General features: G+C 39.9%; 1 protein-coding gene across 2 annotated transcripts in view; it reads right to left on the reverse strand.

The window, feature by feature from the left end:
* Positions 1–25,632, reverse strand: part of fat1a (FAT atypical cadherin 1a) — a 74,641-nt gene that overhangs the window by 17,478 nt on the left and 31,531 nt on the right. For both annotated transcript variants that reach the window (XM_079463035.1, XM_079463034.1), the window contains exons 4-10: positions 22,539–22,600; positions 15,081–15,407; positions 13,904–14,114; positions 12,396–12,535; positions 6,178–6,453; positions 5,837–6,047; positions 1,143–5,213 (exon numbers count right to left, since the gene is read on the reverse strand). In XM_079463035.1, the coding sequence (XP_079319161.1) occupies positions 1,143–5,213; positions 5,837–6,047; positions 6,178–6,453; positions 12,396–12,535; positions 13,904–14,114; positions 15,081–15,407; positions 22,539–22,600 (5,298 nt within the window). The remainder of the gene's footprint in view (positions 1–1,142; positions 5,214–5,836; positions 6,048–6,177; positions 6,454–12,395; positions 12,536–13,903; positions 14,115–15,080; positions 15,408–22,538; positions 22,601–25,632) is intronic.

Genomic DNA, 25,632 nt, shown 5'->3' on the forward strand with positions numbered 1-25,632 from the left:
ACCCAAAAATGAAAATTCTGTCATGAATTACTCAAACTTAAGTTGTTCTAAACCTGTAAAAATGTATTTGTTCTGCTGAACACAAAGAAAGATATTTGGAAGAATGTCAGCAAATGACATTTCTGGGGCATCATTGACTACCATTAAAATGGTAATATTTATATAATAAATATTTATAAAGTATGGAACAACGTGAGGGTGAGTTATTTCATGACAGGATGAACTATCCCTTTAAATACCATAATTATTGATATATGTGATAATATCGTAAATAATTGACCAACTTTTGCCAAAACGCTCTCTCTCTGCCTCACTACAGTCGTATTTTCAGCTTTTCTTTTTTGCTATAAATAGATCATTAGGAAAATAAACAAAATAAACGATGAATTTGACCAACACTGTTTAATTCTTTTTAAATATATCGATAGATATCGCAATAATGTTGCCATCATGAAGTCCTTTGGTGTAGTGAAAATCTGATATCATTCCAGCCCTATTGTGAACCCAAATCTTATGTTTTGTATCTAATCCTGTATCATCACACCTCTGGTACTAAGCACCTATAGTAATGACTCAATTACATTTGCTTACAGTTCACCGGGCATTGTTAAATATCAGACACATCTGTGCACTGAGCAAATCAGCTCAGTGCAACTTCATGTTTGCTTGGACTCTACAAAATTAAAACAAAGCGTCTATGTAAATAAGCGGCACTGTGACTTGTTATGCCAATTTCTGTCATCACTCGACGATCAGGCAAAGATGAGTGGATGTAATGAGAGTTCTGCGTGCCAGGAAGTGTTCATCTCCTGCTTGGCGCAGACGTTCGTGCAAATTAATTAGCACCAGAGGTGAAACATTCCTGGTTCGTTTCAAAGGCGTTATTGGGAAATTATCTAGTTTCCTATTTATAATCTTTTTGTGATCCAAGTTTTATTTTCACAGAGGGTCTTTAAAATGTGACAATTGGATTATGCATCACGGGACATTTAATTTCACGTGGTGAAATTTAATTCTGCGTTGGTTTGAAATGTCTTCACGCATGGGTGATTTTGTTATAAATAGTCACTGTCTAACCGGTTCCCCTAATTCTTTATTGATTTGATGATTTATGGAATACTACAAGAAGAAAACATGCGTACCTGTGATGAAGTAGTTGATCTGTTTGTTATTGTCCTCCGTGTCCAAGTCAGTTGTGCTAAGAATGGCGATGACCCCGCCAGGTGGGTCATCTTCGCTTACTGTTCCCTTATAAATCTCCGCTGTGAAACGTGGTGGGTTGTCATTCACGTCAACCACTGTGATGTCCACCTTGGCATTGGCCGTTAGTTGTGTCTTGTCTCCGCGGTCCATGGCTAAGACTGAAACGATGTACTTGTTCCTCTTTTCACGGTCAAGTTCCTTTAACGTGGTAATCCATCCGGTTTCACTATTGATAGCAAACAATTCCACTATGTCCGCTGACTCTTGGTTAGTATCCAGATTGTAGACCACTTGGCCATTAGTGCCCAAATCCAAGTCTGTGGCCTTGACTTGCATGACCGATGTGCCACCTGGGAGATTCTCCACTACAAAAGCTTCATAGGGGTTTGACTCAAAGAGTGGCTGGTTATCATTGACATCCTTGACTTGAATGCTAATGTCGACGGACGAGACAATTTTATTGCCTTCGTATTGGCTTTGAGCTTGCAGGGTTAGCTGATACCATTTGGTGCTCTCGTGGTCCAGTTTCTTTTCCAGCTTCAGAGATCCTGAGTCAGGGTCTACCATGAATACCTCATCCTGGTTGCTCTCAGGAGTGTTCCCTTTCACCAGACTGTAAAAGACGGGCTGATCGCTCTCGACTTGAATGACGTCTATTTCAGAACCAAGAGGAAGATCCTCATCAATGGCAAATCTGTAGTGAGACTCAATGAACTTTGGCACTGGGGCTTCCGGGGGGAGTATCCTGACATAGACTGGAACAACAAAGGACTTGGTGGGGTTGCCACCATCCTTTGCTCGCACAAGAAACGTGTAAAGCTGGTTTTCTAATCCGATGAGGCTTTCCTTGGTTACAATGACGCCAGTGAACTGATGTATTTCAAAATTCTCCTCAACATTATCGGCATCTGCTTCAATAGAATAGGATATGTCTGCGTTACTACCTTCATCCATGTCAGACGCTGCAATCTTAAGGATTGTTGTTCCTCTTGGCACATCAGAAGCCACGTTAACTGTGTAATCGGCAGCTCGGAATTGTGGGGCGTTATCATTGACATCAGTTAAAATCACATTTACGGTGCAGAACCCAACTTTGCCACCCCCGTCCTTTGCGATTAATGAAATTGGAATCACTTTCTCGAATGCGTTTTCTCGATCGAGACTCTCAAGTGTAAAGATCTCTCCCTTTTCAGAGATTGAAAACTTGTCTTTTGCAATGTCATTGACTATGTGGTAGGTGAGTCTTCCGTATGTGCCAGAGTCCTCATCAGTGGCTTGAGCTTCCACCACCATCGTTCCAATTGGTGAGTTCTCAAGGAGCTCAACCACATAATCCACCTGGTTGAAGGTAGGATTGTGGAAGTTAGCACTCGTGACATTAACTTTCACGATAGCTGAGCTTCTGAAAACACCATCTGACACGGACACATTGAGGTCGTAGAGAGACTCCATGTGGGGTTTTCGGTGATTAGATATGACTATGACACCAGACTTTGGATCTACTGCAAAGTTTTGTTCTTCATTGCCCGAGATGATTGAGAACTCAAGCCGACCACTGTCAGAGCTGTCGGCATCTGAAGCTTGAACCTGGGTGACGAAGTGACCTCGGGGTGCCAGTTCACCAACTGTGGCTTCGTAGAGATTTTGTGAGAACGCTGGAGCATTGTCATTGAGGTCTGTTACATCAATTAACACTGTTACTTCGCTGGAAAGCGCAGGCACTCCACCGTCCACCGCTCGAACTGTCAGCTTGTGCAAGGATTTCTCTTCATGGTCGAGCATGCGGGCTGTCCAGATCGTACCTGTGTCCCGGTCAATGCTAAAGTAGTCAGACAACTTGTCTTTATCGTCTACAAACTGGTAAAAGAGGATTTTGTTGTTACCGTTGTCATCATCTGTAGCTAACACTTGTAATACAGACGTTCCCATCACCAATGCCTCTGAAAGACTTGCGTTGTATGATTCGGTGTGGAACACGGGTGGGTTGTCATTGATGTCTTCCAGTATTATGTCAACAAAGACTTCAGCTTTGGCGCCAGTTAGCGAATCTGTAGCCCTTACGCTAAGTTTATAGGCTGGGTGTTTCTCAAAATCCAAAGACTTTACAACCTGAATGACGCCGGTATTAAAATTGATAGAGAACTGATTCAAAGGGTCCCCTTCGGTAATAGTGTACACTATTTTGGGCCCTTCGGAGTCATTTGCCTGAATGTGTATGATCGGTGTTAGTAACTGTATATTCTCTGGAATCTCCAGATTGTAGAACGCTTTCTCAAAAACAGGAATTGCTTTGTTCACAACCAATATTGGTACATCAACTGTAGAGGAAAGTGCTGGTTCACCTCCATCCCTGGCCAGAATGGTGATTACAAATTCAGTATCAACTTGATCCTTTTCAAGTTTCTTTCTTAGAGAGATTTCTCCATCAGTGCTGATCTGAACATACTCATTTAGCTCTTGAAGGTGGTAAGTTATCTCAGCATTTCTGTCAATATCTCCATCGGTTGCAGTCACTTGCCTAATAACGTGACCCACCTCGGTATCAATTTGAATCAGTGCTTGATAGGGTAGATTGACAAACACAGGTGGGTTATCATTAACATCCGCGATGGTTACCGTGACAAGAACATGAGCCACGTCAGATAACTTGTCTTCTCTAGTCACCTCCACTACGATATCAAACGTGCCTTGCTCTTCCCGATCAAATGGTACGCCTGTGGAGGATAGTACTCCAGACGTTCGACTGATCTTGAATCTTTTATCAGGGTTCAGAATGGTGTAAAAGAGAGGTTCATTGACTTGGTTTCCCACCGCAGATATTACAGCTAAAGTCTTCTGCTCTACGCTATTTTCAGGCACGGATGCTTTGTATGATTCTTGGGTGAACCTGAGATTGCTCTCCTTACTCTCTCTGACGTTTATTTTGACTAAAGCTGTTTTCGAAAACCTGCCATCAGACACTCTTACTCTGAGCTCGTACCTGCTTCTAAGCTGAGTGACATTTTGAATAGTGATAACACCTGTGACTGGGTCCATTTTAAACTTGTTTCCTATATTGCCTTCCACAATAGAGTAAAAAAGACGAGAATTTGCACCAGAGTCAGCATCCGTGGCGTTGACTTTGATCACCTCCACTCCTCTGTAAGTCGGCAGTAAGACTGTGGTTTCAAACAAGTCTTGACTAAACTGAGGTGGGCAGTCATTGATGTCAATGATCACGATAGTCACATTGGCAGAGTTCTCTGAAAAATGACGAGGTACGCCCATATCGTGGACTTGAACAGAAAAGTGAAACACTGATCTTTGCTCATAATCCAGTTCACTTATAGTTCTGATTGCACCAGTGCTTGAATCAATGGCAAAGTAATTATGAGCAAATGGCTCAACAATCTGATAGACGAGCCTGGAGTTAGCCTCACGATCACTGTCCAAAGCACGGATCACAAGTGGTGTGTTGTCTTTTGTAAGGACTACACTGTTGACCGGAGAAGACTCGCTGATCATTCCAATAAACTCGTCTTGAATAAATGCAGGTGCATTATCATTTTCATCCTTCAAGTGAATCAGCAAAGTAGTGTTGCTAGCCAGACCAGCCATGTTGGTTCCCTGAATGGTTAATTTGTATGATGGAATCGTCTCGTAATCCAAAACCGAATGAGTAACAACCACTCCGGAATTGGGGTTGATATCAAATGCTCCGTTCACATTTCCGTCTTTAATCTGATAGAACACAGATGATTGACTGGTAGCGGAAACCAGACTCACAAAAGTTCCAGGCAATGCGGTTTCGCTGACCTCTGCAGAAAACTCTTTCTCTGTGAATTTAGGGATGGCGTTGTCTGAAATAGTGACAGTTATGTCTATCGCAACAGTAGCACTAAGAGCCGGTGTGCCTTTGTCCGTTGCTTTCACAGATAGCTCGAATTGGTTCTTGTTGCTACGGTCCAGCTCCTTTGCCACGGTGATGGTCCCCAGGATAGGATCAATGGCAAATGAATTGGCAACATTTCCTATGAAAGAAAAACGATAAAGATGCATCACACGACTTGCCCAAAATTTTTTTATTTTCATTGTCGAAACTGTTCTTATTAGCAAACAATAAACATTGAAGATTTAATAAAAATGGATGCCTATGTTGAAAATTCTAACTGATAGCTATTGTTTAACACTGTACTTTAATTGTATTTGTATATTTGAGTAGCAAATAGCCGAGCAAAGCAGTCATTCAGTATGTGATCTATGTGAACAATGTTGGCTGTCTCACACATCACACATTTCAATGAGATTATGTAATCTCACATATTTCTCAAAAGGCCACTTGACATCATATTTGTGCTATGCTTTGCTTTCACAGCTCTCCCACAGTTTAGTAGGCTGCAGGACCCTTGGCTGCCACATTCATTGTGTCCCACACTTCGAACTCTAAGTCTCCCCATATGGGCATCCGCAGTACTGAGGCTTTCTTACTATAACCATGACGAAGCTTGCAAACTTACAGTCTGATTCTACTTTTATTGTCTTTAATGTCCAACGTTCTATCCATGGAATGCATTTTGGTCTTATGTACAGTGCACAAAATGAAGTTGACTGAACCAACCAGTCAAGAAGCAATTAGATCAATCGGATGAATTACCTGACTCAATGCTGTAGACAATCTCAGCATTCTGGCCTTTGTCTTTGTCAAGAGCGTTGACCTGAAGCACTGCAGAGCCGATGGCAGAAGACTCGAACACACGACCCACATACGGTGAGCCGGAGAACCACGGCGCATTATCGTTGGTATCCTGCACGTTAACAATCACACGCACCAGGTTCCGCTTCACAGGAATGTCCTGATCACGAACCTTTAAATGTGGAAGGCAGAGGGAGGGGATCACAAACTGTTCTCAAACATCTAATTTTGCCAGGATTTTTGGGTTAAGTCAGGGAAATCAATTAGACAATATATCGATTTTGTAACCTAAGTAAGCTCACCATGACAGTTAGTGTATGTTGATGCATGGTCTCATGGTCTAGTGTCTCTGCGGTGTACAGCACACCCGTTCCAGGATCTAGTCGGAACTTGCGTAGACTGAACGGGTCAGTGCTGCTGAGGAGGGTGAAAGTAAGCTTGTTCTTCTCATCCTGATCTGTTGCTGTAATCTGTAGCACCTCTGTATCAGGTGGGGTGTCTTCAGGGACATTCACTTCATACTTGGGCTTGGAGAACTGGGGACGATGGTTGTTGGTGTCTATCACTTTAATAAGAACCTGTAAAAATGTACATAATTAAAATATTGTAAGCATGAGTGTGTACATTTAAGCATACATTACAATGAACACTGAAACTCTATGAAGAACAGTTTATATTTGGCTTACAAAAACCATACAGGCGAATAGAAAAAGAATGACCAACTGAGTGGTCAATATGTCTCGATTAGAGATACAAAAAAATCACATGCCAATTTACCATGGCTCAGCGACTCAAAACACACACACAAAACAATACAAAACAATGAATTGACACAAGGACAGCAATATTTAGTGGACCTCACGTGACTAAATAAGATTTTTTTAAAATGTACTAATAACTTTTCAACTAGATAACATGAGACAACATGTTTTACACATTGATGTTTACAGACTCACGCCTGAAATGATTAGAACTCCTGTCATGGCTACTCTGATATTGACCAGATCAATATCAATAACTCAGGAAAATATTTTAAATGCCTGGCTATTAATCACATCGATTCAGCAATCGATGTTAGCAAACCTGTGCACATAAAAATGGTGATAACATTACATGTTGACATTTCCTTAGGTAAACAGAGAGTGATTGTATACAGATTGTACGGGATGTGTTTCATTAACGTTTTAAAAGTCTTGTAAGTCATGCATAGAAATGCCAAGCCTTTCACTGCACTTGTGAGCACAAGGAATTATCAATTCATACTTGTACATACGCGCCCGTATAATTCACATTAACACAACACACAGTGAATCTTTAGGCATACAATTGTGAGCAGTGAACAGATCATTTGATTCATGATTCTGAAACATAAAAACCCAGAGGAACATCTTTTTTTCCACTCAAATGGTCCATCATACATATATTTGGTGTACAGGTGAGGATTATTAAGTGATTTATTAGGAAGCACCATACTAAATACAGCTGAAGCTTCATTGAATAAATAAGAAAACTTGAGCGATTCAAGAGACAAATCAGTATGTATACCATTAGGGGGCAGTGTTTTACATAAAACACAGCACAGAGGCTTGATTGATTCAAATCTTCCAAATGAATTAGACTTACATAAATCTCTCTCTAGACACAGACTGGTGGGACATGAAAAGGAAATTATGCGACACAGTTTATGATACCTGGGTTGCCACAAAAAACTGAAATCTAATATGAATTTGTGAAAATAAAATAAAAAGAGAGCCACATACGGCACTGCTTGAATGCATCTGAGGAACGAGCAGATTTACATATAACCTTAAAGAAAAAAATATGACAATTCTCTTCAAATTTTTTAACCATCCCAGATGCATATTACTTTTTTCAGTTTCAACACGAATAATTGAATATTAATTTACTTATTTAGAGGTCAGCATGGCAAAGCTCCAAAGAGCGCATCCATCCATCATTAAAGTAATCCAAAAGTGGGTTAATATGAAAGTGAAACCATACGTTTATTACACCCATATTTTAAGATTATTCAGCGATATGTCTTGTATCCATGGCAACACATAGATCAGGAAGGATGGAGTATACATCTAGGATGGGTTGAGTATGAGTAAATTATGAGAGAAATTACATATTCAATTAAAATGTAAAATTTCCCTTATGCATGTACTTAAAGTACAGCTTTACTAATGGTTTCGGCTTTCATCATCTCTTTCAAATAAGAAAATATATTTACCAACCACGCTTGATGGATGTAGCCAAAAAAAGACCTAGCTGATAGCTGGCACTTGCTGTCTCAGCTCAAGATCAGACCGTGTGGGTGCGAGTGTGGGCAATGCTCACTTTAGCCTTGACAGCATCAGCACGTCCTCTGTCCCTGAAAAGCACGTTCGGTTTTATCGGAAGCCAAAGGTCGGAGAAGAAAAATCTTCGCCTTTTCTCTCCTCTCTTGCCATTCTTTCACACACCTTACCCTAGAGACTGTCCCCTTGCCTCTTTTTTCAATCATGCCAGCAGAGCTAACTGAAAGCGGCGTGTAAACAGGCAAAGCTTGTGTCCTGTATATGTTCAAATCCTGCACCTAAACGCTATAAAAACAGGCAAGTTGTCAGCATGATTACAGCAACAAACCCAGAAGATCTAATATCTAACACACACGTGGAGAAAGGACAGATGGAGGGATTGGAGAGGAAGTGCTGAGTGATGGAATGATTAAAGGAAAAGATCACACAGTGTGAATGACAGATGAAGAGGGATGCTGTGTGAAAGACAGAGAAGGAGAAAGATGAGAGCGAAGTACATTATGAAATAAGATGCATATGGAACGAGAGACAGAGAGAAGGAATGTAACACTGTGTGAATAGTAAAGAGATTCTGATATATACATGTTTATATACATACATACACAAGCCCACGTTAAATGATCCCTAAGGGGGTCTTTTCCACAAGCTAGCAGCCCACTATTGAAGAGAAATCCCTTCTACGAACTCATTCTTCTAAAACATTATACGTAAAACATTAGGCCTTTCCTCCCACACACTGGCATCTCAAACCCTGAGTTAAAATATCTTTGAATCTCGCCCAATTTCTCAAACAATGAGTTTAAGTAAAAAGTCACTTTTTCCAAAATACTAGAGTCCAATCCCTATGCGATCCAAATATCCTCATATGTGACATGTCTTGGGGTAAATGACTTTGGCACGCCTGCAAATGCACAGAGTTGCCACACATTTTCGCAGAGGGCCTAAAATAGGATTACACAAAGCGTACGCTTTCCTCCCCCTCTGCATTCTTCTCTTCCCTTCCAAAATAATCATAATCCCTCATTGCCTGTCTGAAATGTGGCGCTTTTCTAAAGATCGGGTGAACGAAAAAAGAAGCGTTGAGATAAACGGCAGAAACAATGAAAACGGAGCATGCAGAAGGTCTAGTAAGCCCATGTGGAATACACATGACTTTGATTTCAACAGAGATATACGGCTCTGCGAGGAGGAGAGAGATAGTCGCTTGAGGAGAGGGTCAACAGACATTCAAAGGAAAAAAGCCGTGCCTGCGAGCGGATTCGTGATTAAAAACACGTGTTTGATGGTTTGCGCAAGTATACAGACAATGTATAAATACAGCTCGCAAAATATGCGTTATCACCTGTAATCTGTTTAGGATTCTGTTTTTCTCGAAAGATGAATGGCACATAGAGGCTTATTAAACCAGCACCTCGAGTTGCATGCTGAAATTAGATTCCGGACCCTTTACGTACATAGATGCGAAGTTTCCAAAACAAGTGTTTCTCATAGCCAAACTCGTTAGTTGGACAATAAAAAATGAAACAGGCTTCAAAAGGTTTAAATCAAAAGCACATTACAAATCCGTCTTTCTCTTGCTTTTCACGCTGAGATGAAAGCCTGTAGACGTGCGCTTAATATCGCCTCTGTAATGGTTTAAGAGCAAATATTTGCCTTATTGGTTCCTTTGGACTAGCTTCCTCTCCAGCACCTGCCTTAGCGTTTGCAGAGGTATTTGAGAGTGTTGATGGGTATAAACTGAGTTTTGCCCTTGCTAATTAACCGGTGAGCTGAAAACTCCTGTCAAGGTGGTCTCATGTGGATGAGGATGTCTACAAAGGAAAAACAAACTGAGTACACCGTCTAGTACAGCTATAGTAAACTGTGGTACCAGGCCACGGCAAAAAAAAAGCCTTTGTGAAATCTAAAAAAACTTTTATATTTATAAATAGTATGTGGTGACACTTTAAAATGAGATCCGTTAACATTAGTTAATGCAATGGAAAAAGCATTCCACTTTACGATACACTTCCTTATAGCACCCTTGGTTCATTTCTATATTTAAAAATATAACTTTCTACATTAGAGATACAGTAGCCGATTATTCAGCGTGATTATGCTGATTAAGATACTGAAGATTACATTTATTACCTTTCTAAAAGTTATTAATTAATATAATGACTATTAATATTAAACATCAGAAGGGTGATGTTTCTAAAAATCTATACATAAAGAGCTTCTTTTGATTGACAGAATATGTCGTCCCTGATCATTGCCGATAGCCAATAGTGTAAAAATTAGCTTTATCAATTGTTGGTTCATATATATCGGTGAATCTCTATTATTTCAAGTTACTGTATTACAGAAATATTATTGAATGAAAAACTTAATATTTACAAGCTATCAAAATATACTGTATAAATAGAAAAGTATCAGATGAATTATAAAAATAGATGTTTAAATACTATATAATGGTTAATTGGTTGTTCATGCACTCATATTTTTCAACTATTTTATATACACCTTATAGTAAGACTGGATATATTTCAGCAGAACAGTCTTGGTACAGCAAAATAGATTTTTTTAGAAAAAAATTAAGATTTGTTAAACTTGTCGACAATGAGTTAAATTTCCCCCAGATTCTTTTCACTGTACTTACAGTACAAATAAAACATACAATATACATTTGGGAAGAAATATGACCCAGAAAAGTTCTGCGGAAAGATTTTCTGTGAGATTCACAGTTTGTGTTGATCTTAATATCAGGAATAAAAAGAGAAGGTCCACTTTAGCAATCCAACCACTGACCTAGAGCCAGCTTTAGTGATTCACATCAAAAACTCCAGAGGTGAACAAATACAGAACCTGATAAACCCAACACAAAGGAGCCAAAGCCCAGGAAAATACACGCAAGTACCCGAAGCAAGGCGCTGCGCCGTCTGGACACCGCTTTTTGGAATGTGAAGACTGTAACTGATTTGAGCTGAAAGGTCTGAGGGGCTCAACAATGGCTTCAGATTAAGCAGGGGAGATCGACAGACGCTTTGAAGCACCGAAGTGCCGGGACCCTGAGTTATGTCACCGCCTTTGTGTTTGCAAATGTATTCAAAAAGAAAGAGAGGGAGAAAGATGGATTGGGGGGGCTCGAGTTTAGGGGTGTGTTCGTGGCAGTTATTTTTGCATGCAAGAATGTACATGTATGTGCCCGGCGGTAAAGCTGACCGCAGCGGTTTGCTTGATCACAAGAGAGTTCCGACAGTGTTGGCTAAACATATCCCGGGAGGGGGCTTGAGGGTTTTCTGCACTCGGTCACAATGCAGGCTCTGTTTTAGCAAGTGAGGGCACAATCATGGCCCTTAACCAGACAGCCCCACTCTTCAGTGACCTCTTTAGGAGCATATGCAAAGATTTACTCACGTTTAAACTGCGTGACCAGTGTACAAGCAACATATATTATGCTGTGCGAAAACCACAAAGGTCAAAGTAAATGGATTTGTTTAAAAAGAATCAAATTCACAATACATGTAGAAAAGGGTGTGGTGAATGCACAAACACATAAATCCGCAATTCAATTAAAGAGAACAAGACTGTCTAGAGAGCTAAATGAAAGAGCAGAAGGCCAGACGGCTTCATCCTCCTCGCACGTTCCAGGAATGAGACAATGGAAGATTCCAGGAACCCTGGCCAAAAACTCTCCATACCCCAGGCCAAGGAATGTCTGCCAGTATGTTGTGACGTGAGGTATTTGAAGAACCTCTGTGGAACTTTCATATCGCATTAAAGAAAATCTGCAATATCTGACTCAAATCGAAACAGAGCCATGTCCCTCCAGTCTGACCTGTTAAATTAGCATTTAAATAAAGGTTCAGTGTTTTTAACCAAAAAGCAATTAAAATAGTCACTTGACTCACGTGTAGTCATCCGGACTGCCTTAGTTTGAAGCGTTCAAGCCCTCATTTAGAAGTTTATTTAGAAGATATAACCAGGAGTGTTAAAAATGTTTTCCCGTTTGTTTTCTATAGTATTATCAACATATACATTAGTGTCCATACAGACCAGAAACCCAGCAATGCTTGAGATGTACAGCTGCGTACAACATACATGTAAAAACACAAGCAAGCCCACATAACATCTTTGGGCTTTTCCTGGCCCTTACAGCGATGGCAAAAAAGGAGCCCAGGACTCTACGGTGAGCACACAATGCTTCGCTTCCATAAACACTTCATTAGCAATTCAATTACCTGCGTGCTGACAGATCTGGTGCCATCTGTTGCGTCCACCGTCAAGTTGTAATGGGATTTCTGCTCTGCGTCCAGTGCTCGGGCCACGATCACCGTCCCGCTCGCCTTCCCCACCTCAAATCGACTGTCAGAATTACCACCTGTTGAGAGAAGGTTTTCACCAGGACCAAAATGGACAGGAAATTAGACAGCCATCATCACAAGTTAGGCAGTTGAGGACAGGCAGAGAGAGAATGGCACAGGTGGCGTAAAGTGACACGTTTGTGGTTTAGAGGCGAATGATTCACACTTGGTGTTTGCCACGATAATGGCTGACTAACATACATTCTGTATTCTCAAATGTTGCTGGATTACATCATTTAACAGCAAAACATGTAAATGTGAAACAAATTCAGGCAAAGTGGTAGACTGAGATCAAGCTTTCGGTAGATTTCGGGAGTGACATGGTAAAGTTAACATTTCCAACAACTGATGTATATTCAAGATTTTGATTATTGCCTGTTTTTCCATTTTGTAGATTCCAAAGAAAAATATATGTGTAAAAGTCTATAAAATTGAATACATTTCTTTTCATTTATTTTAAAATATAAATATAATAATATATTATATAATATATAAATATAAAAAATGGCCATCTCTTTTTATGTATCTCAGCACAATAGCCAGTATCGGTCAACCACTTTTAAAAAAAAAAGTTCAATGAGTTTTCCCAGAGGAAAATCACTTTACAGTATGACCAACATATAACAACAATAAAATCACCATAAACTAAAGTATTTCACAGCACTGGGCTTCCAAAAAACACTAAGTGCAAATGGTGGCAAATTTTCAAGTATGTGCTCAATGGACACCCCCATAGGATGTACAGTCAAATCTCTTTGATAAAATAAACCAATCGTAATGTAACCCTTTCTCTGCCAGCTCATAAGCGCTTAGTGAAAGAAAATCAATGATTTGGGATAATGTAGTGAGGCCAATGTTATGAAGGAACGATCACAACACCACAAAGGCACAAGACAAAGCACATCTTGCACAAAAGCACTTGACAGATCTCGTAATGGCCACGTGCAGAAGAATTAGGAGATCTGCAGCAGATACCTTCTGCAGTGCAGTTCACGTCGCAAGCCATCTGAACGATGTAAAACAGATCTTTAGACGCTACGTCCTCTTCCAAAGCCAAAAAGAGGAGCAAGGAAACAAATAAGTGGGGAAGAGAGAAGCAGACACATTCCAAAAAAGAGAGAAAGTAAGTAGAAGTAAAAGCCGTCAGTGATTGGTTAAAAGATAAACGGACAGGAACAGGATGCAGACTGTTAAGTCATATTATGACAGTTCTATTGAGAAGATAAACGCAAAGGAAGTTATACCATGCAAAGATACTTCCTCTACAGAGACTAGTTAGCAGATGTAATCACATTTTCGTTGTTAGGATACAAGCTTAGGCACTTCAAGACTATTAAATCATTCAGAGGGCACAGAACCAATATCTCTTATAAAGAGCACCGTACCTGTTATCTCGAACCAGACTGGAGTTTCCACGGTCTCCATGGTGATGAACCCGACCATGTGTGTCACAGGGTCGCTCTCCATGACAGAGAAAGAGTAAAACGGCTCATCGAATGCCAGAGGGGCAGCGCTCGGCTCCGGCTTGGGAATCCATTCGATGTGTAGACGGCAGGTGGCTGATTTCTGGGGTCTGCCATTATCCACTGCTTTAATCTGGTACATATTTGTTAAATAGAAAAAACATTAAAAATACAAATGCATTTCTACTGTAATTATTATCAGCAGGAAAGCAGCATTAACAAAAGCTTCATTAAAAGTGAATAAAGGCCATTGCAAAAAATGTGCACGATTAATTGTATCCCCAAATAGTTTTTTTTGTTTACATAACATATGTCTGTGTACGGTATACAGTATATCAATTTTGTATTTATAAAAACATACGTTTAAATTTAAGAAAAATAAAACATAAACATCAATTAACAATTATGTATAAATTAAATAGTTGGTAAATTTTAATAAATACATGTTAATATTATTGTGTGTATTTGTATGTGTTTATAAATACAAAATGTATATGCATAGTACACCGACATATATTGTGTAAGCACAAACTTTTATTCTGGATGCAATTAATCACGATTAATCGTTTAATACCACAGAGGCTTAAATTAATTAATTTGAGAAAATTCAAATGATATTAATTGACACTTATAGGAATCCGTATAATAGGACACCTTATTTTTGCGATTGTGTTAGCACTGCCAGTGGAACTTTCCTATCAGATGTCCTTTCCAAAAAAGAATAGAACTTGCTGAACACCACTAAACACAGTAAAGTCAGCACGGTGTCAGAACACCTGTCACTGTGACGTTTACAACATGACAGATGTCAGGTAATGTCACAAAGGGGCTCTGGCAGGAATGTCTCGGGCCACATGGCTAGGCAGAAAGTTCACTTGTAAAACTTAACAATCAGATGGACTTCCAGCAGGATTGTAGAGTCTGTCAGGTCTGCAAGCTTAGGTTTGCAATTCTAAACCAAGTCTACACTCAAGCCCTGTTCTAGAAAGCTAATATATTTGCAATAAAAATCATGTTTTATTAAGGCACAAATGTAAAAATGATTTAAATAAAGAAATTTGGATCAAACTGTATAATGTAAATAATACAAAGTCCTTACCGTTAGGATATCATACACTTCAGGATTGGACGGCATCTTAGCAGAAACCAAGCCAGTTTTGGGTTCGATGAAAAACTTGCCCTCTTCATCTCCGTCCTCGATGCTGTAGGAGATCTCAGCGTTCGGTCCTTCATCTCGATCCGAGGCGATGACACGGTACAGGGGATCTCTCTTGAGTGACCGCTCCTCAGTTTTTTCTCGCTTAGGGAGTTTAATCTTGTAGACTTTCTCCATGAACTCCGGCTTGTTGTCATTTTCATCCAAGACTTTGACGATGACTCGAGCCGTAGTGGACTTGTTAGGAACGGCTTGATCAGACACTGTGATCTGTGAAGAACGGACGTAGCCAGAAACCGAGGGAGAGGGAAAAAGAACAGATGGTTAAAATTCTAACAAACCCTGAATCCATTAATATGACTAATTCCGTCTACTTTCATAGTCTCTTTTTTTCGCATAAAAGTGTTCTGTTGATGACATTTCCATCCATCACACAGATATCCACCGACAGCTTCAAAGTTTGATCTGTTAAGAAAGAAAGTTTCAGACGGGAGGAGGAAAAAAGCCTGTAATTGAGGGGGCGTAAAGCTTCGTTCGCTCAGTTCTCGTTTCCTTTTTCCTTTCATGTTGAATAACCGCGAAACCCGGGAGAACTCGTGTCATCATGAACATTTTCAATTAGAGTCACAAAACGAGCGGAACCGAGTGAGGTGCAAAGGACAATAAAAGTACAAACTCGCGAATATCTGACACAAGTGATTGAAAACCTTCATTATAGCGAGCGCTTCAATCAATCGCCGTTCAGAGGTAAAGAAAAATCTCCTGCTCGGAACACCGGGGCAAGTGTTCCTATCTAAGTCAATTGGCTGACAAAATTGAAGTAATTCCCCATGCGCTTAGCTGTCAAGCAATCTTTTCAGAGACAAACGGAGTGCGAGAAGAGGCTTTTGCGGGTGAGAACGGGGCGTTATGCGTTACTCTGTGTGACATTTTATACATAGATAATTTCTTTTTTATATCATTTGATGAAGAGCACCGTAGGCTTGAATCACGATAATGCTACCCAGACAACCGTGTGAGCAGTTTCTTTTTATACCAAATAGAACATCCTAAAAACACATTCTGCACTATTGTTAAACTTCTTTGTTGTAGCTTTAAGAAACATTAAAGTCCCAGTGAAATAAAAAATTACAATTCCTGATTTTTTCCATGAAACATTATACATATTGCAGCGTTTATTGTAAATAGCTAACCGATTTGAGTAAATCTCCTCTTAAAATTCATGTGCCCTCATAATCTTGTTAAAATGGACCGTCCTAGTGACTATCCAACTGAAATGACATAGGTTAGGCGGCTTGGGCGGAGCATCTGTAAACTCCTCCCCTTCAACTCTCAGTCTGCTCCCAGTTCCATTTTAAAACGTATAACGGCAGTTTTTATAAATCAAATCGTAGAGCCACTCAGAAATGCGTCAGAATACGGAAGTAAGAACGATTGCAACTTCTGGTTCACGGGGACTTTAAAGAGACAATTCACCCAAAAATGAAAATTCTGTCATCATTTTCTCAACTACCATTCTTAATCAGAGTATTGTCTTAATCGTGTTAATATCGGATTATTGTTGTCCATGTAAACGTGGTCAATGTGAATGTTATTGCTACTACATTCCACTAGATGTCACTTTTCTTTTTACAACAGGTGGATGTTACAACAGGGAGCATATTGATCATTCATAGCTTAAAAAAACATGGCGGATGCGGGAGTGTCCTCGAATTTAACATCACCTTTACATAAAAGGCAGCAATTCATATGCTGCAGCCCCTCTTTACAGCTAATTTTGTGAAATTTAGATTGTTATACTGTATCTTAAATGTAAAGTAACCTGTTCTGTTTCAATATACTCAAATGCATTTTAAGTTTATTATACAGGTTTGTGATTATACATCAGAATCGTTCCCCAGTCCTACTACGCACACAAAACCAAGGCAAAAATTGTGTCAAATAGGTACCGCGATGGTTTGGTTTGCTTTTGACACATCATCATTTTAACATGGGTGAATGAAAATTTTCTCAAGGCACCTAAAAATCTGAACTACCCAATTAACTTGAAACCGTCTGACAAATAAACATGAATTTCATTCTTCTTCAAGACAGGCCCTCTCGTTTGAAGAACAAATGAATGTTTTGAGCTTTAATCTAACAAACGGGGCGGCATTCTAGTTACAAACGGAGACGAAAAGTTTGCAGATCCGTGCCGGTTCTAACAGCAAAGCACTTTTGTCAATACTGTGGATGGTAATAGGGATGAGAGCTGTTCCAAACGAATGAAGACGCGGGCAATAAGCAGACGCTGGTGGTTTGTTGAGCATATACTCAAGCTCAGAACGCCGTGTCCAATCTCAGCTGGTACCCGTTAACCAGCTCATTAATTTCCGCTGGATATCTTCAGTTAATCTCGGAAAATGCCCATTTGAGGCAGCTTAATGGTACGCTGGTGCATACGCTGATGAATGCAAACACACGGGGAGACGCAGACATACACACTATTTCCCGCTAATGAACTCGGCAGACTCGCGCACCGCTCGATGTGAAATGGCTGCAGCTTACAGAGGGCACAGACGGATAACAGGCCGGCGCAGTCATTTAAAAGCATCTGTTCAACACTCTGTAAAAACTTGCCAGTAGTTATGCACACATAGCGTTTGGTGTTAACAGTTAGTAAATCCATTAGGTGTATTTGTTTTTAAAGCTGTCCAAGCGCTCCGGCCAAACAGATTTAATTAAATAAGAGGGACTTGGTCAGCTCCAGCAACCGATTCTCCTGAGCTGACTGTTTGTTTGTAACGTATGCTTGCGATGCATTGCTTTTTTTTAAGCGCTTCCTGGCAGAACTGTCAGGAGAGAATTCAGAGGGGAAAGTAGATTTTTTTTCATTATCTAAAGAAAAATCATAAGTAGACAACACATGTCTAAACAAGCTGTACAATGTGAGGAATTCACATTCTTTTACACAGGATATACTTCCAAATGGGAAATTACGTTGTTATGGATGTGAGGGTTTCAGTCAAACCTTGAAACAGATTCTTAGAGAATGCATTTATTACCAATATACCAATCACTGGATTATATTTTACTACACCCCTGATGATAGAGTCCAGACATTGAAATTGTCTGGCTATGCAAGTTTTCATTTTTAAAAGAGAGAAAACGAATTGGTTACGCATGTGACAAAAATTGGATGCATGTTTTTGTGAGACACCATACTTTTCTGTGAATTAAAATGTGCAAACCAGAAGCAAAAATACACAACAATTGAAAAAAGGATGGCTCTTTAAAGACCACAAAATATATTTTTATTTTCATGTGCCCACTTATGACGAATATGGACTGGACGATATAATGGATGTGACAATTCACTTACCTGAGTATGGAAAACTATGCTTTGAAATCTTAAGGAGAGACACAGCTTTTTAGATTTGTGAAACCTTGAAAAACTAGATTTATTCATTTTAAGGTTTACATGCATGAAATTGGCTAAATATGGATTATGTACCGAAGTATGTTCACTAATGTAAGGGTTTTAGTTTAAATCCCAAACCCTAAACATGAAACTTTTTTTTAAGGTGTTCTTTGGGATGCTGCTGACCAAATGCTCTACGAATTTAGCTACAAGAATAAGTCAAAATTCTAAGAGGAATATTAGAAGGAACTGTAGTAACTGCATAAACATGCCTGGCAAACAGTCAAAGCAACATTCACATTCTCAGATGCTCAAGGTGTATTCCCATGCACAAACTTTACTCTGCAAATCCACTTAAGTGAATCCTGGTAATATTTAGCTTTCTAAAGTTCAAAGACTGTCAGGACTTTGACGCTCTGATGTGCAGTGCATGCCTCAACATGTCCCAGATCTCTTCCTGCAAATTTTAACACACACACAGAAACGGTCTCACCCTGCCCCCATAAAACTCCCTCTACCCTCCCCCAGGCATCGACTTCCCCAACTAACCTAATGGGACCCCTGACCACCAGCTCATTCCGCAGTCTCCTGGGGCGTTGTACCCAGCAGGAGAGAACAGCCCCTGGGACATCCAGACTCCCGGGCGGGAGGCTTGGTGAGACGAGACCCCTGGGGGGACGGTGTCAATAAAGACCTTCCTGTTGCTGGACCCCTGACTAAACAGCAGCCAAAAACTAAATTGCTGTGGTTGTCATGACTACCACAGTGGGCCACCGGAGCCAGGAAAGCAAAAGAGAAACGGGATCTAAAAGATTGCATGTGAAAAGCAACTGGAGTTACAGTCATTTGTTTATTTACATTTCACTGAGACAGTCTAAAGCTGAGGGGTAATTTCATTAAACACGCAATCAGTACAGTTCCTGAAGATGTATAGACAGCAAAGATGGTATAAAATATAATGTACTACCATCTAATCGCTACTAACTATTTTTGCCTTCTTTCATCCATAAGACTAGGAGGCTATCCACACGGAGACGCATTTAGCTGTATACATAAAGATTTTGTATCGTATTAGCGCTTGTCCACGCGGATCCAATGTTTTGGGTGCCTGAAACTGATATTTTTTTAAACCCATTAGTTTTCGTGTACAGTCGATCCATTTTCTAAAACGATTTTGTCATCACTCCGTCATGCTGATTTTATGCGCATGCTCCAAATCGTCTTCTCTGTTTTAGTGTATCTCTGTGGCAGAATTACAGCGACACATACTGATTTGGCGTGTATACTACATTGGTTTCAGTCGGTATAGTGGATTCGTGTGAACGCAGATATTTCTTGAGAAGACGCTGTGATAAGGAACAAAGAGATCGGACAGGCAAAGCTCTGGCTTCGTGTGGATGTGGCCTAGTTGTCCAAATCAGTTAGTAAGCTTGAGCCTTTTCTAACTTTTTCATCTAATAGCAAAGCTTTAAGGGGACGAAATTAGGGTCATAAACTCTCAGAAGAGGGGTTTAACACGCTGACAGCCTACCAATTAACCCTTTCCGAGAGTCACTTTTATGCGCCAGTTACAGACATCAAAGTGCCGCATCGGTACAAATTGAGTGCTTTCAATTAGCATTTAAAGAAATTGTCAGCTGTGAACAATATATCGTTATTTTGGTTTGTTTTTCGCACATAAAGTATTCTCGTCGCTTCGAAAAAATTCAGTTGAGCCACTATGAGCGGATGAACCAATTTAAAGATGTCTTTAGTACTTTTCTCGACCTTGACAACAACTATAACCATGATGTCTATGAGGAGGCCTGGAAATCTCAAGGATGTCAGCTAAAATATATTTTTGTTCCAAAGACACTGTCTTAAAACAAGTAACTAAAAATTAACACAATTTTGAGGTGAACTTTTCCTTTAAACTGGTGCAATATCACCACCTACTATGTTGGAGAGTCAACCAGATACTATTATCAATTATCGCTGCTGTCCTTCTGAAACCTTGTATCTCCATATTTCGTGATTTAATTTTTTTGCCACCTTTTATGTTTGTCACAGGGATTTGCGAATATCTAACCTATGAAAAGCATTAAAGTGCTTGTCGACTTTCAACTTTATCATTTTAAAATAACGTTTTTTTTTCCTAATATACAGCGAATTTGGACATCCAAAGATTCGCAAGGACACGGACGATATGTGTAGTAGAACACAATATCAATGACAACATCAAATATCCCATTATTGTTTATACTAGTGTATTGTGAGAACTCCACATTCTGCTGTTTTTAAATTCAACCACACTTCCTGTGAACGCCACAATAATAATACATCTGATTTGTGTCTGGAGGTCCTGACCCTAAACCAGTCTAATTATACAGGGTTTAATTAGCACCAGCTTTTTCTGGCAACCCACGACAAGTAGTCTCCAGACAGTTCTCTACAGATGCATTCCGTTCCTCTGTTTATAAATATGCTTTTAATTGTGTGTTTATATTTCTTTTTATTAAACCCATAGAGATCCATGTGTGATAATTATAATGAATTTCAAAATCAGGCCCGGCCACAAATGCAATGTATGCAATCTCGCTGTTCTATTTAAAAGTGCAATATAAAAGTTAAGTAGGCAATGTCAGTTGCAAAATCAATCCTTACAGCTCTTAAATGTAAAATAAACTGCATCCAACCTAAATAAATAAATCTACACGCACCACCAAACTCCAATTCAGGCAGTTCAAGAGAAACAGAAAGCTTCTTTAATTAAAACCCAGAAGAACAGATTTAACCTTGAGGGGAGTTTGGCACTACTAATATTTATCTGAATTGTTGGCATTAGGTAATTACAAGCCTCCAGTCTGTCGGTCAGCGAGCTACGCTTTGAAGTCAAGTGGAACTCCTCACATCACCGAGGCGTGCAGAGGAGACGGGAGGACGGACTGGGTGAGCGTAAGCTTCGGGGTGAATCAAACTCCCTGCTTTTATTTCCTGTCCGCATCCCTCCTGTCATTTGCTCCACTTTGCAGAAATGGCATGAAAGTGCTGGGAGGGGTTGGGCACAAATTTGCCAAATTAAACAACGTGCCACGGGCCATGAATTGCACAATCCATAATGATAATTAAAGGAGCGTTGGTCTCTCAAGTCTCGGCCACATAACTTGTAACGATATCAGCAATCTGCAGTTTTTGGGAGGCAGACATATGGAGTGGGAGGTAAAGCGTTATTGAGAGAGAGAGAGAGAGAGAGAGAGAGAGACAGGCTTGCAGCTCAATTAAAATCCGCAAGTATAAACTTTGGCAGGGCAAGGTGACGCTTCCTGTTCTGGCCTGCCTAATCCCGAGACGGTACACTGAGTGAGAACAAAGGCAAACCATCACCCCCATACACACACATACACTCACACTTACACACCTACCCTCGAAACATGCACACACACCGGATATCTAAATCCCCCTCATGCCTGCAGTTTAGTTTGGTGGCAAACTCAAGCTTGTGGCTTTAAGTGAGTTAATAATGTCTTTTCTCCCTTTTTAAGACTTAGGAAATTCCCTAGTAATAATCAAGGTTGAAAGTTTATTGCATACAAATTTTGATGTATTTATCCTAAGTGATTTACAATTAGGGATGGGCGATATATTATCGTTTGCGATATATCATAGAAAAATTCTCATCGCGGGAAAAATTGGTCTTGCAACCAGTTAAATTTCGATTTATGCACTTTGATGTCTATAGGGCAAGAGTGTGGTTTAAAAATAGATTAACACATTCATTTTCTTGTTTAAACACCACAATACTCAATACTTGAAATTCTTTTAAGGATCAGTTAAAAAATAAATATGGAATAAGCATGATTTTTTATGCATCTTTGCATTCTCTTAATCTTTCACATTGCTGACTTTATATAATTCCTGAGGTTTTTCATGGCTGCATTTGAACATGTTTTTCAATAAGCAACATATTTTTCATGAGTTCGTGTTTCTATTATTGGCTGCCATTAGTAGGGTTTTTGATTTACCTCCAAAATATGTTCATCCTGTTGTTCTCGGTCCAGCTTTCGAGATGTGGTGGTGACCAGACCTGTAAATAAAAATGCACAACTTTAACATCCAATCCTAATATCCAAGTAAAATCGAATTCACATACTGCAACAGAAATCCTTTAACAGTATCTGGTCATCCAAAGGGTACATTTATTTAAAGCTAATAATAATAACAACAACAACAACAGACAAACAACAGACTTGCATTCTTAAAATAAACCTTTTTTAACTTTACTTATTAATCATTTTTACTTCCCAAAGGGTTTTTTGAAAGATTTAGCCAACTTCTGGGGACAATTTTGCCCCCAAAGCATAGTTAACTAAACACACACACATAAGCGCTAAATAAATACCACATATTCAGCAACACAGAACAGCAGAAACAGGCCTTGCTATTGTCTCTTGACTGTTTCAAAGCTGAATAAATACTTTGCATAAAACACACACACACCGCCTGAAAGCACAAACCTCATGCTTAGCCATCCACACAACAATCACTGCAAACAACTTCAACTCCACTGATGGAAACCATCACTCTGTTTACTATATGTGTGAATTTGTATTTTGTGTGTGAGTGTTATAAGATTTCTCTCAAAGGCTTAACATTACAGAAAAATAGGATCTGTGGTTAACGGAAATCCAATTGAAACTGAATTCGAGCATTGAACGCTAAAAAACTGGAATAAAATAGCAGAAAAACCATCGAACAACAATGTAAACGAGTACGCTTTCTCTACCGAGCATCTCGATTGCAGATAATAAGCACACTTGTGTTTCTCCGTCACTATAATGGTACATTAAACGGGGCAGAGAGCGTGGCGGACGTTGCCAGCTCCGGCCACACGAGAGCCGCATGCCGACCGCACCGCGTCTGATTAGTGCCGAAAAAAGGATTTCCGAAACCAGAAGCCATCAATGGCACACATGCAGGAGGCAGAAATAGCTCGGCCACAACTCGCCTCTCGCTCCTGTTCAAATCTGTGTTGGACCACTAACCGTCTCTTCCATTCAATCGCGCATGACAACTGAAATAAAGCATATGTGAGGGTAGACATTCAAATGTATGCTCTTTTAGCATATTTATACATTTATCATGAACATTTAATGATTGAAATGAAAAACTGGTATTTTTTATCATCATATGAATGTTCAGTGCTAGACAATCCAAAGTTATAATAGTGAAAGCTGCCTATTCTAAACCGTCTCTCGGGAAGTGACTTTGGCTGAATAACATTTTATCCGTTTACCGCATGTATAACAAGAATAAGGGATGCGAGGCAGGGTGTGGTGGAATGACGTCTGCTGTGGTAGCGATGGAACAAATACAAAACCAAGACATGAACCCATTCTTCACCTGGCTATTGTTCCACAAGAGCGCATGTGTATATTTCATTTCAGGGCCGAGGATTACGGCTGTTGAACAGACACACAAGAACAAGCTGCAAAAAAGACGCCTATGGTTCATACCCACAACCCATTTTTCCCTGCCCAAAAAGCGGTCTCTGGCATTGTGGCCAGGGAAAATTATAGATCTGCCATTTTGGGAAAGAGGAAAAACAAGAAACTCAAGAGTAGGTAGAGCAAAGCTAGAGAGAGATAGCGAGAGACAGACAGACAGAATTAATGATGGATATTCAGCATTGGGTTGAAGGTTGGCAGTTGGATATGAATCACGCTCTGTTTGCAGCCTCCTCGTTTCATTAGTAATAGAGCCCTCGGATGATGTTTACCCTCATTGTTTCTGAGAAAGCAAATGAATCCTGCCCAAAGATTTCATTATTTGATCCGTGACTCTGTATTCTGAGGTATTTAGAGTTGGCACTGGTGACCCTTGGCTAAAATCTTCAATGCTAACCGCTGTAACTCCTACAATAAACACATTGTGAAATCTCTCATATGATGAAAGTGCCACCACACTCCCTCTGGAGAAAAGAAAGCGATGAAATGAGAGAAAAAGGGGCAAAAAAAAGAGCAATGGAGTGCTTTGGTAAATGACACTCTGGCCATTCCTCAAAAACACTTCTGCTCTGTTGAAAAAAGAAGGGCTATTTTCTCTTTCAGCCTCTCTTGAACTTTCTCTCGCTCAGACGGAAGACCATTGATGGACTTAAGAAGCGGTATCATTTAACAGGCAGGAATGCAACACCTCGTATGTGAGGCTGAGGCGCCGCATTCCTCATTAAAGTCCTCCAACACATGTTGAACGCGCTTGGACTGCTCTCAGTCACAGATAAATGTATATGCGAAACGCTCTCGCGGCCCACTAACAAGCACAAAACAGCCTGTGTCACGGCTACATAGACAAATGAGCATGCATACAAAGATGCGCACTATAGTGGGTAGAGCCGGGCAGCGTTCCCGAATGCCCCCTTGCCCTCCTCCCCATTCTAACACACTCACACTTACTGTGTGTGTGTGTTGTGAATGGCAGCCATTTCAGAGCTGAGAGAGAGAGGAAAAGGGGTAACACTTGAGGTAAAAAACAGGTCTTTGCTGGGGCTGTCACTTCTAAGAAGCCTCACATTAGCCTTACGCCATTAACCTCCAGCAGAACATTCAATGTAGCTTATCAAAGACCCAGCTGAGATACGCACATACAGACTCAGCCACACTCACACTCAACATGCACAAAATAAGTAAAAAACACTCAAATGCTAAAATATATATTTTTGCCACTATTTAGACTAGCGTTTGTAATATTGTGAGCAACAAAAATAGTTAAGAGGTGTTTAAACAGGTTTGCCGTGTGAGGAAGTCGTTCGTTTTGATGACAGGTGGTAATTTTAAACGACATGAGCATTGCAAAAATACATTACTTTCTTGGTATTTTGTCTTGTTTTGCAGTACAAATATTTAAAACAAATTCTGAAATTAAGATACATTTAAAAAGAAAAGTGACCTAAGATGTTAAGACCCTACGACTCTTTTGCTGAAAGTTTATGCTAAAAACAAGAAAATTATATCTTCCAATGAGGTATGAAAAATAAACGAATTAATTGCTTCATTAAGAGGTAAGCTTAAAATAAAACCAACTTCTTCAGAACACAAGCCCTGATATCTTAGGTCAAGC

The sequence above is a fragment of the Barbatula barbatula genome (assembly GCF_947034865.1).
Source record: "Barbatula barbatula genome assembly, chromosome: 8".
In the NCBI taxonomy this organism is placed as follows: domain Eukaryota; kingdom Metazoa; phylum Chordata; class Actinopteri; order Cypriniformes; family Nemacheilidae; genus Barbatula; species Barbatula barbatula.